General features: G+C 40.6%; 1 protein-coding gene across 2 annotated transcripts in view; it reads left to right on the top strand.

The window, feature by feature from the left end:
• CMC1 (C-X9-C motif containing 1) overlaps positions 1-15,013 on the top strand; it is a 39,355-nt gene that overhangs the window by 22,872 nt on the left and 1,470 nt on the right. For both annotated transcript variants that reach the window (XM_085851037.1, XM_085851036.1), the window contains exon 2: positions 13,800-13,889. In XM_085851037.1, the coding sequence (XP_085707163.1) occupies positions 13,847-13,889 (43 nt within the window). In that variant the 5' untranslated portion in view covers positions 13,800-13,846. The remainder of the gene's footprint in view (positions 1-13,799; positions 13,890-15,013) is intronic.

Here is a 15,013-nt window from a genome sequence, read left to right as displayed (position 1 = left end):
GAAACTAATGGGATGTTTTACAGTGAAAATGTCATTCAAATATCCTCAGGAATAAATTCGGTATTAATTCACTGTGATTTGATTGATGGTGCTTATAATGATGGAATAAAAACAAATACAATATTTTCATTCAGCGCCGACTCAACCCCAATTGGTTATAAATTCAATATGGAACCCAAAAATTTGGTTTATCTCCCTGTGTGAGGAAAAACCATACACAGAGTAAATTTTAGGATAACCGACCAAGATAATCGTATGATTTCTTTTAATGGAGAAGTTATATCCATCAGAAGTCACCGACATGAAGTTTTCCAATAAATAAATACGATAGTTATTGTGAGGAAACACGAGTTGGGAAAATATAAAATAATTACAGGGGATGGGATGTTCCTTTCCCCATACTACAAGGACGAAGGTATGTATCTTGGTAGAGGATACTATAAACCTACGAGACAAAGGGGTGTCGGACATCAATTTAGAGGAGATGGGATAATTGATACTCTAATGGGTATCGGTTCAACTATTCTTAAACATAAAGACCTAATTGGTTCAACTGCTTCTGCTGTGGGAAATGTTGCAGGTGCTGTAAAGAGTATAAAAGATGCCCAAAAGGAATCTCATAAATTACAAGCAATAAAAGAAATGAAGAAAGGCAAAACTCAGTTGTCTTCCCAAGAACGACAGAAAATAATTCGAATACTTGGATTAGGGTTTCAAAAGTTTTAACATCTTTTTTCATAAATAAATATAAGTATGGAAGCAATTGATAGTATATATGATTTGAATGATACTATTATTATCTCAAACTCCACTAAAAAAGAAGATTACTTCAAGTTAAATGCAATCACTGGAACAGACTGGAATGCAAATGGTACAAAAAGTTTTGAAATAAATAATCAACAAACCTATTTGAATCGATCCGAAAGTTTCTTGTTGTGTAAATTTACATTCACTAAGGCTGGGAATAACACAAACGCTACATTCGTAAATGATTTCTTCTGGAAAATGTTTGATAGTGTTCGTTTGTACATTGGAACACAAGAAGTTGAAGTGGTTGATTATGTCTCTGCTGTATCTGAAATGATGAAATTTACACTAAATTCATTCGGTGATAGAATGGGAAAGGGGGCTGTCGAAGGTTTTATTCCTGATATGTCAACGGGAACAAACACAGACCCTGGATATAATCAAAGGAAAGGAATGTATAATGATGACACAAAAGCAGGTAATAGTTTTACTGTGGCAGTTCCTCTTAAAGGTATATTTGGATTTTGTGATCATGTTAAAGTTCTGTCTTCTTCTTCTTCTTCTTCTTCTTCTTTCGGCTGCTCCCGTTAGGGGTCGCCACAGCGGATCATCCGTATGATCCGCATAGTGATTTGGCACATGTTTTACACCGGATGCCCTTCCTGACGCAACCCTGGTCGCCTCTTACGACACAGGGATATGGTACACCTATTTTAACCGGGGTATACACCGGCCCAGTACACTGGTACTCATTTCGCCGACCTCGGAAGGATGACAGGCTGAGTCAACCCCCTGGTGTATTAATTCAGTGGCCCAACGGGGCTTGAACTCAGGACCTCCTGGATCCCAAGCCGCTGCCCTAACTACTGCGCCAACACCAGGCTCATCATGATAAAGTTCTGTATGGTCTTAAAATTAGATTTCAACTACAAAGGAATGATAATGAAAATAGATTACTTTTTGGTGTTGCTAGTGCTTTTGGTGATCAGAATAAATTTGTAATTGATGAAATAAGTTGGTATATTAGTGAATATACTCCTAATCTTAAAATAGAAGAGATGTTGAATAGAAGACTTAACTCAAAGAAACCACTCGGTGTATCATACCTCAAACGAAGATGTCAACACGTTAAACTCAACCAAACCACTTACACGTGGAATTTGGGTGTTCTGGAAGGAAAGCCACGATATCTGTGGATCATTTTAAAAAAAGCCAGATGGCGATACTGCGACTGATAAGAATAATGCATTGAGTGATAATGCTAAGGTGAAACAACTTCGTGTTTCTCGAGATGGAACATTTTACCCATGAGATAGATTGGAAATTAATTGAGAAAAAAATGATTTTGCTGAAGCATACAAGTCTTACCAAAAGGTGGGCGAAAGTAATGGAAATAAAGAACATATTTTGGATGTGACAGCATTTAAAAGTTTGTATACAATCTATGCGTTTGACCTGAGTGCTCAAAAGGAAACTATAAAGTCTAATCGAGTGGATACTTCCCTGTACATTGAAAGAGGAGAGAGTGAAGAAGTTGATACATATTGTTTTCTTTTGGAAGAAACAAAATTGCAGATTAATACAGATAATGGTGTTATGATTAGTCTCACATAATTTTTTGTTAAATAAATGAGTGGCAAAGTACCAACTGGGGTATATGTTAATCAAATCAATCTTTATAAACTATCATCTTGTGTTCAAAATCAAAAGCCTTGTACGATTAACGTTAATACAATTCAGAGAAAAGGAGCAGTAAGAATTGATGATTTGCTCACAAGAAAACAGGTTAAAATATTGAACGACACTGGCTCACTTTAAATTAAAATGACAAAACCAATGTTGAAAAAATATTCAATAAGAGAGACGAATGGAGGATTTCTCCCATTTCTAATTCCTTTATTTGCTGGTTTAAGTGTGGTTGGAGCATTGACGGGTGGTATTTCAACAGCGGTGAAAACTGCCAACGAAAGGAAGGCTCAACTCCAGGCTCAAAAAGAATTGGAAAGACATAACAAAGAGTTGGAGAAACAAATTAGTGGAAGTGGTGTAATTGTAGATTTTGCTGAAAAACTTGAAGGTCTGCCTGATAAAGCGAGATTGTTAGTTGGAGATATGCTTTCTTCTATCGCACATTTAGGTGTAAAATTAACTTTAAGAGGTAACGGATTATATCTTTCTAATAAATAAATGAGCATTGATGAGTGGTTTATATAATTTGGAAAGAATACATCAAATTTACAACTTGTCAAAAATTGTAAGAAATTAAAAATTCGTAATGTGGTTATTTGTATGAGGATGAATTAACAAACGTGCCTAAACATACAAAAAATATTATTATGAACTTCGAAGATAATGGGAACGGTTCTCATTGGGTTTGTATTTTTAATAATAAAGACAAATATTATTTTGATAGTTTTGGTCTTCCACCACCTATTGAAGTCATAAAATTCTTACAGAATGGTGTTTATCAAACATTTCAAGTCCAAGAATTAAATTCCAAGTGTTGTGGTCAATTATGTCTATATGTGTTATTTCAACTCAACAAAAATAATTTTTTTTATGACATTATTTTTAATCTAATATAAATGACTTATGTTGGGAAAGATGGTTCTATCTTTGGTGTATCCCAAGAACTGGATATTGATTTATCAAATTATTACACAAAGGCACAGGCTGAACGACATAAATATAATATAACCAAAAATATTAAGATGAAAAATGCTTATAAATTTAAAAAAATATCCAAGCCCGACTGATATGAATGACTTGGTGAGATTAAGCGATTTATCACAAAATATATCCTTAAATAAAACGGCCGTGTATTCCAAAGATACAGAAGTGTTGATTTTATCTCCAGGTCATACAGAATTCACAGTTTGAATTAAAATAATTTTTTATAAAGAAGGGCATATCGTTTGCATGAGAATAGAACAATGGGGGTATGATATGAATGATTTAGGGTATAATTGGTCATTTAAAATTGACCTTGAAGACCTGGAACAATTAAATCAGTCTCGTAAGGAAGAATATTATCCACTTGCTATAGAGAATGAGTTTTGTGGAGCCACGATTAGTAAACAACAAATAAAAGAATTTAATAAGGGTAAATATAATAATGGTTTTGCCCTTGCCTATATCATGAAAACAGAAAAAACAGGATTATATATAATAAGTAAGGAAATACAAAATGATTTAACTCTGGGAAGATGGGGAGGTGTTTCGTGTCATAATATTATTCTAACATATATTTCTAATACATAAATGACGGAAAGAAGGCTTCAAGAAAATTATCATTTCTGTGTCCAAGCATACCTTCAAGAAAAGGGTATTCGGTATTTTAACAAATATGTTCTATAACATAAGAATGAGGTATTTTCAATAAAAGATTGGCATTTTGCTGATGTTGATAAACTGACAACTTTAGATTCAATTAGAATGTTAGATAATGAAAAAAATTAAAAAGTTAAGAAAACGTAAGGCTCTTTTAGAAAATCAAAAGGAATTTTATTGGTTTCCTGTTGTAAAAAAAAAATATTTTGGATACAGGAATAACAAGAAATCCTGATGAATATATGTATGATATTCTATGGGGTGTAAGCGATTCAAGGATAGTAAGGGATGAGGAAGTTGAAGAGAGAGAAGAGGAGGAAATGAGGAGAGGGAGAAGAGAGAGGAGGAAAGAGAGGAGAGGGAGGAAATAAAGAGCGAGAATGAATAAATATGAAAATATGGAAACCAGTGAGATTAGAAAAAGATTGGTGGTATTACAGAAAATAACTCAACCCACCGAGGAGGAAAACAAAGAATTGACAAGTTTATGAGCAGTATTTTCGACAAGACCGTCGATGTTATTGATCTTATTTAAAGTTTTTTTTTTTCTTAAATAAATGGAGGAGAGTGAAGGCATTTCTAATGCTTCTTTATATTTTAAAAATTAAGATTCAAATGTGCATGTTGGAAACTAAAAAGGTTTTTACACTCTCAGAATTTTTATCATAAATGAATGAGTTATTGTCTCAAATGTAAAAAGAAAACTAATACAAAAAAATCTCATATTTTAAAAGTAAAAATAACAGGGTTATACAAAAAGGTATATGTTCGGTGTGTGGTTCAAAAAAAAAATCAATTTATCTCCAAACACAAACTCAGAGGAGATATACAAAAGTTTTTTATCAGGAAGTAAATTTACAACTACTGGAATACTGGGGGAATTACATCTACCAGGGTATTCTTTCTGTGGTCCAGGCACAAACTTGGATAAAAGATTAGATGAGGCAGACAATCCTAAACCATGGAGCAAACCCATCAATAGGGTTGATGAAGTGTGCATGAGGCACGATATTGATTATGGGAATACCATTACGTTGGAAGAAAAGCATGAAGCTGATAGAGAAATGTATAATTTGTCTCTGATACAAAATCCAACCTTGAGAGAAAAAGTTGATCGGTTCATCGTGAAGAAGATGATCAGTGCTAACTTGAAACTTGGACTTGGAAATTCAAAAAACTTACAGGCTCTCATATCATTAAGATTGAAGAGCAATTAGCTAATGAATTATATAAACCAATATTCACAAAGGTTCAGAGAAGGAAGGTTTATTCCAAGGAAGTAGATTATATCTGGTCCGCTGATTTGATTGAACTCAATAATGATAAGGGGTACAAGTATGCTTTAACCGTTATTGATTTGAGGAGTTGATACACATGGGTTGTCCCTTTAAAAAACAAAACAGGTAATACTCTTATGTTAGCCTTTCAACAGATATTTAATAAAAGTAAGAGAAAACCTAAAAAATTGTGGACTGATGAGGGTGGAGAGTTTTATAACAACATTTATGAATTTTCTAAAAAACAACAGTATTACATTATACAGTACCTTTCATGAAGGGAAGGCCGTTGTTGTTGAACGTTTTAATCGTACCTTAAAAGAGAGACTATATAAAAAATTCACACAACTCGGTTCACAACAATGGTCATCTTTTATTCAGGATATTGTGGAAAAGTATAATGACACGATTCACACGTCAACAAATATGAAACCATCAGAAACATTTGCAAAATTAAAATATGAAAAGGAGATTAGTCAGAAAACCTAAGTTCAAAGTTGGTGATATCGTAAGAATATATAGGTGGAAATCTCATTTTGAAAAAGGTTAGATTAAACGATGGACGAACGAACTTTTTAAAATTGTTTATGTAATAGATACGGTTCCTTGGACTTATATGATTTGGAAGGGGAAGAGATTTTAGGTTCATTTTATTCACAGGAATTACAAAAGACAAAACTAAGCAGATAATACCTATGGGAGCAATGGGTTGTCCCTTTACTCCCTCCTTCTTTTCACCTTTGTGGGCACGAGAGGGCCAAGTCCGAGGTGTATAACAGAATATAATGTGTGTCAAGGGGGGACGTTCTTGGATCTGTGAACCCCAAACACAGAATCCTCAACTGAATAGTCAAGGCTTAACGTGCGTGCGCGCAATGGGTTGGCGCTTCACTCCCTCCTACTATACACCATTGTGGACACTCGAGGGCCAAGTCCGAGATGTATAACAGTATATAATGTGTGTGCAATGGGTTGGCGCTTCACTCCCTCCTACTACACACCGTTGTGGACACTCGAGGGCCAAGTCCGAGGTGTATAACAGTATATAATGTGTGTGCAATGGGTTGGCGCTTCACTCCCTCCTACTATACACCATTGTGGACACTCGAGGGCCAAGTCCGAGGTGTATAACAGTATATAATGTGTCAAGGGGGACGTTCTTAGATCTGTGAACCCCAAACACAGAATCCTCAACTGAATAGTCAAGGCTTAACGTGTGTGCGTGCGTGTGCGTGTGCGTGTGCGCGCGCGTGCGCAATGGGTTGGCGCTTCACTCCCTCCAACTATACACCGTTGTGGACACTCGAGGGCCAAGTCCGAGGTGTATAACAGTATATAATGTGTGTGCAATGGGTTGGCGCTTCACTCCCTCCTACTATACACCATTGTGGACACTCGAGGGCCAAGTCCGAGGTGTATAACAGTATATAATGTGTCAAGGGGGACGTTCTTAGATCTGTGAACCCCAAACACAGAATCCTCAACTGAATAGTCAAGGCTTAACGTGTGTGTGTGTGTGTGTGTGTGTGTGTGTGTGTGTGTGTGTGTGTGTGTGTGTGTGTGTGTGTGTGTGTGTGTGTGTGTGTGTGTGTGTGTGTGTGTGTGTGTGTGTGTGTGTCCGTCCCAACCCTCACATTCAAAATCTCAACCCCAACTCAATCCTCACCCAACACAATGTCTTTTTCAAAATGAGATTTCCACCTGTATATATTTTTTACGGTTTTTTTTTCTCTTCTTATATTTTTGTGTAATATATATATATATATATATATTTTTTTTTTTTCATGTTTTTTTTCTCTTCTTCCAATTCTGTCTTTTAAAGCTTTCAGGTTTGATGACTTAGAAAGGGGGAGTAAGCCTGCACTTTCTTCCCAGAACTTTCTTGATCTTGCTCCCATCAAACACCATCCGACAAAGAACTACATCGATAGGTTTAGATCCCAAAGAGTGATAGCATTTCAAGTCTCCAAAATAAACCCAACTTTCCAAGTCTTAAAGGTATAACCACATTCCTGTTGAGTTTCCAAGATATTGTTGCGAATTCGCGCCCGCCGGCGTGCGGACGGCCGCGTCACTCGAATCGCGGCACGTCGCTCACCGGACGGACAATTCTGTCGTGACCCTCTCGGAACAACGCCGGGAGATTGTCACGGGTGGGGGTTTAACCCCACCACGACCGTGCCAATTGCCCACCCGCACATGATAGGGTTGCTCGCCAAATTCGATCTACCTAAGTACCTGCGCGGATGGTCGACCGGGTAAACATACCACTCCGCAGGCCGACTCCGGACACGAACCGCTTAAGCGGTCCGTTCCGTGCTACAGTGATAACCGAGCGGTGTTATCATTGGCCTTGACGGTTCCGATTAATTACTGGGATGTTGCACCCACTACGAACACCTTTCCGTGATGCAAGATGGAGGGTCAATAGAGAAAAGACAAAGCGAAACGGGCACAGTTCAACAAGCAAGCATTTTATTCACACGCACACACAGACAAGCACGTAAGGCACGTATTTACAGCAATACACAATCAAAATGCACATAAAGCAATTAAAACAAAAGAAGCGATGCAGAGCTCCAACCGAATACGCGTACACACGGCAACACTTAAACAGTTCTACTTTACGAGACACGGCGCCACAAGATCCAAACAAAAACCCCGAAGAAAAGAAAGAAAGAAGTCGCGACTTCCCTTTTGCTGGTGAGTCCCTCTCCCGTGACCGTCAGCGTGGTCGCGCCCGGCCCCGACCTCTCTCGCGGCCGGCGAACCCTCTCCGGCACTCCCCGTCCGGACGCTCAGGTCCACCTCGCAACGGGCGCTGCCGCGTCTCCCGTCCGTGCCTTCGTGACAGGGCCGCTCGCCAAGGCGTGGGCACAGGACCTCTTCCTGAAGACCAACTCTCCACAAAAACCAACCGAACCACCAGCCAAGACGAAGAAGAAGAAAAAGCGCTCCTTGCGCCCGCCCATGTCCGTCTTTTATTGCCCGGGGCTCTTCCCTCCACCCCGCTCCGTTCTCGGCTCCACCTTCCTTCGAGAGGGTTCCCGAAAAAGGCATTCCCTCACGCTTTCCCTCCACCCCGCTCCGTCCAGAGGCCGAGGGAGTCAGTTTTTGGCTCTGAGCCAGAGAATTATTCCCCCAAAAAGAGGCCCTACCTTTACATGACCTCTGACCTTTGACCTGCATCGCTCTTTCTCCACTCCAAAGCGCGGGGAAGTCAGACGGGAAAAACAGGCGGGAAAAGCCCACCGAGCATCCTTGTTGGTTTTTGTTTGTTCCTCCGTGGAGGTCGTAACCGCGAGGAGCCTGTTGAATGGCGAGTGGCGAAGATGTGGTAGCGTAGATGGTGGAGGTGGCGTGGTTGCAGTGTGGTTGGCGCTGTGATGGGGATGGCATGGTTCTTGAAATGTTGTGTGTTTGAAATAAAAGATAGAAAAAGAAAAACGCCTAACTCAAAGGATCGCAGCCCGAATGGATCACATAAATTCCCTCGATACAACGGGTTTGGGCTGACGACACATGTACTTAGAGATATCTCACCTACGGGCCCTTTATGGTGTAATGCGAATTTCCACAGCCGTAACATTATGTATCACATTGTGAGGTATCAAGCCAGAACCCACATTTCAAGTCTCCAAAATAAAACCAACTTACAAAGTCTCTCAGGGATAACTCATTTCCTGATTTTTTTTTTTTTCAAAATTTGTGAGTCTCCAAGGTTGGTCCCATATTTGGAACCATCTTGGCAGAACCCTTTTCCTGAGTCTCCAAGGTAGTTATTTAAACCATCAAGGCAGAACTCATTTACTGATTTTTTTTTTCAAAATTTGTGAGTCTCCAAGGTAAAACTTGTATTCTGGCTCATCAAGGTATAACTCATTATGTGGGTATTGTCTTGATAACTCGCAATGAGTACTATTGCTGTAAAACTCTTTTTCAGGATTTTGTTGGTCTCCAGGGTATTACTCTTTGGTTGGGTCATCAAGGACTAGCTCGTTCTGTGGGTCTTGGTCGCTCATAAGGTCTTCAACCAAGCCAACAATTTGGCCCCAAGTTGTAGCAAAAGCAGTATTTTCAAATTGTATTTCAGATACAATTTCCTGTGAGAGAAAATAATAATGTATTAATTAAGTTATTTAATTATTAAATGAGTCTATGCTTAAAAGGAACTGAAAATAGGAAAATAAAAATCTTACCTCAACAGATAAGAGGTTTGAATCCAGTTCATCAACTTAAAGGTTTAGTTCCATGCAAATATTCGAACTGCAAGCAAGCTCATCCCACTCAAGGACAGTACAGCACTCTATTGTCCAATTTTTTTTTTTTTTTAATGGAGTCTGGGTTGAATCTTTTCGAGAAAGACTGGTGGGGGGTGGTGTCCTTTGGAAATTCCTTGGGCAAGCCCAGGCAAGCCTTCGTTCGGAAATTTTTCAAAACCATAACATTGCAGAATTTCCTCATGATTTCTTTGAGTCAGAGATGAACTGGAAATGATGCAAGAGCAGGCAGGGCTTAGTAAAAGTGGGCGGAGCTTAAGAAAGTGGGCGTGATGTATGAAAAATTGTGGAAAGTGGGCGGGGTTTATGAAAAAGTCGGAGGGGCTTATGAAAAGTGGGCGTGGCTTATGCAAAAAATAATCTGAGGCTCAGGAGGTGGTCAGATGAGATCATTAAGAGAAGTTTATCATTTCATAATGACACAAAAGGGTATCTTGAAAAATATAAAGATTAAAATGTTTTATTTTTAAATATTTTAGATGGGGATTATTGTGCAAAGAAAATTAAACAATTGAAGGAATTTGAGAATGAACAAATCTTTATAGGTTCAATGAGTGAGCTAAACAATATGCATTGGTTATTTGAAAAAGAGTGTCCCAAGGCTTACATGTTTCAGATATTTCTTCAGAATCACCTTTAACAAATCACATTACTACTTTGCTACTTGAACAAATCTTTATCTTGTTGCATTGGTTATTTGAATAGAGTGCCCCAAGGCTAAAAGGGGAGACAAATAAATATACATTGGGCTAAAAAGGGGGTTTATTTTTTAGGGAAAAAAAATATGAATCGCTGAAAATCCCCCATTCACTTATATGGGGAAAAGTGAGCCAGAATCAGTATACTCACCCTACTATCATTGATGAAAACCAGAAAAAGAACAGGGCCCAGAACACTACCTTGAGGAACTCTAGCCTGGACAGGAAGAGTGGATGAAAGAACTCAATTTAGGGCCACACAGTGACTGCAACAGGAGAGGAAATCTGCGAGCCATGAGTTGTTAAGAAGTCTGTCAGCGGTATAAATTTGAGTGACTGTATTGGTGATTTAATAACGCAACATCTTGACGACGAATATTGTGGCCAAACTATTGCATCAATTCAGTGCAGCAGCAAGGACGATTCGCACGCTACTCTCGATCGTGCCAATTTTGTTTCCATCGAAAGTTGTACAACGCTGTTCGTATTGAAAGATTTCGGTGCTAAGTACATCAAAGTTTCCCTGCGAGATGCTGATATTCAGCCTTCAACGGACCAGAAATCAGCCTTTGATGTGCTCATGGGAATGGGGAGATGGTACGATCAGATGCCCACTGAAAACTAAGCCGGTTATGGCTCTGATTGACCGTTTTGAGCGTGTTGACTCCGAGTAGACACCTTTTTTAATCATATCCAGCACTGTGCACTTGTGTGCACGCACACATCTACGACTTCGACAGTAATTTTCTCAGCATTGTTTCGATTTGTTTGATGATCCAACAGGTTCCGACAAGAAAAACATGCCAGACGATATTGTAAAAACAAATTTTAATTCTTCTTTATTGTTTTTCACATCAGATGATAGTGAATAATGGCATCCTGCATTTGAATGGTTTTCCATCTTCAATGTTTTCTTAGATCCTCCTGGTCCAGGATTTATGTTTATTTTCCCCCCACCTACCTTTGTCTTTTCCATGGAACATCCGAAAACAAATCTTAAAAATATATAATTTCTAAAAATTGAAATTATATTTATATTTCGACCTACTGACCCTACATTTTAGCTGAAGAACTGTGTAAACCAAATTATAAAATAACTAAGGCCTTATCCCCAATATGTGAATACCCGCCCTCAGATTCCTTAAGCAGTCAACCTTCAGTTTACAAAGGGTGCCCATCAATCATCCGAGACAATAAAAGGATACAGTATAGGAAGAGAAAGAAGAAGATTGGGACTGGCCATGTTCCCTCACACCTTGTGCCAGCTCTGCTGAGCTGTTGCCGCCCTATAGTTTTGGAACAATGTCTCTTTTGGTCTTGGTCCTCCTCGATCCAGCCTCGCACAGCGGGTCTCCGAGCCACCGTACACCCCAGGAAAGATGACAAGTGCAGCGTGGACCCCAAATTATTAGGTTAGGGCTCCAAGTTAAGTCCAGCCTGGACGATGTGTTCACACTCGAGAAACGAACATGTGGGTAACACCAAGGAGGACAGGGCAAGATTCCAAAGAGGCTCTGAACCAGATGACCAGATGCAAGACTGGACCAGGAAACCAAGACTGAGCTTGTATGTGCCCCCTTTCATTACCCCCCCCCCCCGCACCACTGATTTCATTGGAGGAGTTGTGGGAGTTAGATGTGCCCTTACCTCACGCGTTTGGCATGTCAGAGCCCCGATCTCAGGTGGCAGCTTGAGATTGGATCCGGGTTTTGGCGTGCTGTCATGGGTTAATTAGGATTTATGGCCCACCTGGCATGCAATGCCGACAGCATGGACCGGTTTTAACCGGTTTAAGGGTTGAGCGAGGGATGGAGAGAGAGCTGGCAGCCTAACCCAGGCAATTCCTGCAAAGGTGCGAGAAATGGCTAAACGAGTAGAGTGTGTGAGGTAAAAGAACATGATATGGAACACCTATCAAACATTCGCAAGGCATATCGACTCAGGTGCAATACAGTACAATTAACTGAACAAATACAAGGAAATAACTATTGTTATTCAAGAGATTGATTATATTACCCATGAGAAGCCAAAACCACAACAATACATTTTGCATTACAAAGGACATGGATGTTTGGAGACATCGGTGTACTTTGACATGTATTACAAGGACATGAGTAGACAATGGATAAATAAGCATTGTAGATGAAATCTGAACCTTGGATCCCAGCAGCACGAGCCCTGAGATTTGACCTGGGATCCCAGCAGCACGAGCCCTGGGATTTCTCCTGGGATCCCAATAACACGAGCCATGGAATTTCACCTGGGATCCTAACAACACTTGCCCTGGGATTTCGCCTGGGATCCGAGCAACACGAGCCATGGATTTCACCTGGGATCCCAGCAGCACGAGCCCTGGGATTTCTCCTGGGATCCGAGTAACACGAGCCATGGAATTTCACCCGGGATCCGAACAACACGAGCCCTGGGATTTCACCTGGGATCCCAGCAGCACGAGCCCTGGGATTTCTCCTGGGATCCGAGTAACACGAGCCATGGAATTTCACCCGGGATCCGAACAACACGAGCCCTGGGATTTCACCTGGGATCCCAGCAGCACGAGCCCTGGGATTTCACCTGGGATCCCAGCAGCACGAGCCCTGGGATTTCACCTGGGATCCCAGCAGCACGAGCCCTGGGATTTCACCTCGGATCCCAGCAGCACGAGCCCTGGGATTTCACCTGGGATCCCAGCAGCACGAGCCCTGGGATTTCACCTGGGATCCGAGCAACACGAGCCCTGGGATTTCACCTGGGATCCTAGCAACACGAGCCCTGGGATTTCACCTGGGATCTCAGCAGCACGAGCCCTGAGATTTCTCCTGGGATCCCAGCAGCACGAGCCCTGAGATTTCTCCTGGGATCCCAGCAGCACGAGCCCTGGGATTTCACCTGGGATCCCAGCAGCACGAGCCCTGGGATTTCTCCTGGGATCCCAATAACACGAGCCATGGAATTTCACCTGGGATCCTAACAACACGAGCCCTGGGATTTCGCCTGGGATCCGAGCAACACGAGCCCTGGGATTTCGCCTGGGATCCGAACAACACGAGCCCTGGGATTTCACCTCGGATCCCAGCAGCACGAGCCCTGGGATTTCACCTCGGATCCCAGCAGCACGAGACCTGGGATTTCACCTGGGATCCCAGCAGCACGAGCCCTGGGTAAACAGGCTAATCCAGTTTTTCTAACTTCTCAGACATGGTCTTTGATGCTGTAAAAACTACTGTTCGTACCAAATTTGCTCAGCATGCATCTCAGAATTTTGCCTGAAGAATGTACAAGTTAACTTTACTGAAGTACGTATTTGAAATGTTAAACTTCGTAACTCATCGCTATATCATTGAAATATTTTATCAAAAATATTTTGCATTCTGGTCCTTTCGCAGTTTGTACAAAACAATAGAATAACCTTTTGGTTCTCTCGTTCACTTGTGACGCTGTCTGTGCATTCGATGCTCTGTTCACAGAGCCATATCTGCGGCACGTGGAGAAGGACGTACTCATTCCGAAGATTATGAGGATCAAGTCACGAGAGATTTGTTTGGAGAAAGTGGACGGTATGATCGATTGAAAAGAAAAAAAAAGAATAAGGATTCTTTCAAATGCTTCCTTGCGAGTCGTGTTATCTGTTCAGTTTGCGTGACCTCCTTCATTGCTCTGCTTGTTTCAAGCAACAGAAAGCGTGAAAAAAAATCACTCAGAGTGACACTTGGTGAAACGGAACGGCACTCAGTCGAGCACAGACCTCCGCCAGGCTAAACAGTTTACATCTTGTGTCTGAATCCGGACCTGAATCAAAATCTAATCGGCTTGTTCTTGTTACCTAACCAACTCATCCACCAAGTTTTGTCACAAGTCGGCCACAACCTTTGGAGCTATTGCGCTATGTATCGTTTTTGGCCCCATCCCTCAACGTTGAAGAATCATTTGAAAAATTCTGGAATTCGGATCTTCACCAAAATCGAATCACTCAGTCCTTGTCACACACCCAACATGTCGACCAATACAAGTTTCATTTGAATCCGTCCACAACTTTTTGAGATATCATGCTATATATCAATTTTGGCCCCATCTCTCAATGGTGAAGAGTCAGTTGAGAATTAAATAATTCTCGTATCCAGATCTGGATTCGGATCTTCACCAAAATTGAATCAGTTCTTCCTTCTCACACTCCCAATCTATCCACCAAGTTTTGTGTGAATCCATCAATAACCTTTTGAGATATTGTGCTATATATCGTTTTTTTGACCCTGTCTCTCAACGGTGAAGAATCACTTTAAAAAATTCTCAGATCCAGAGCCGGATTCGGATCTTCACCAAAATTAAGCGTTGCTGTCCTTGACCCATCACCGATACACACACAAAAATTGCAGAACGATTGCTTGAAACTTGTGGCTAAAAATCGTGTGACAAACAACAAACAGACAAACGCGACAGACCAACATACTTGGCGAAAAGATTTTTCTGCCAAGTAAAAATTGGATTGGGCAAAATATTTATTCGATTCTGCACATTCCTTTCAAGTGCTCCAGCATGCTGTAGGTAGTTCTTGAAGAAATGGAGGACAAATAAGACATTCGGGAACAAAAAGGATTTTTTTTTTAAGGAGACAGCTGTCAGCTTTTATTTTCACCAAATATTATTTCTTCTTCTTCTTCTTCTTTCGTATACATCATATGAT

The sequence above is a fragment of the Eptatretus burgeri genome, chromosome 13 (assembly GCF_056783735.1).
Source record: "Eptatretus burgeri isolate ZD-2024b chromosome 13, Ebu_testis_v1, whole genome shotgun sequence".
NCBI lineage: Eukaryota > Metazoa > Chordata > Myxini > Myxiniformes > Myxinidae > Eptatretus > Eptatretus burgeri.
The sequence above is the reverse complement of the archived record's forward strand: the minus strand, read 5'-3'. Positions and strand labels throughout refer to the sequence as shown.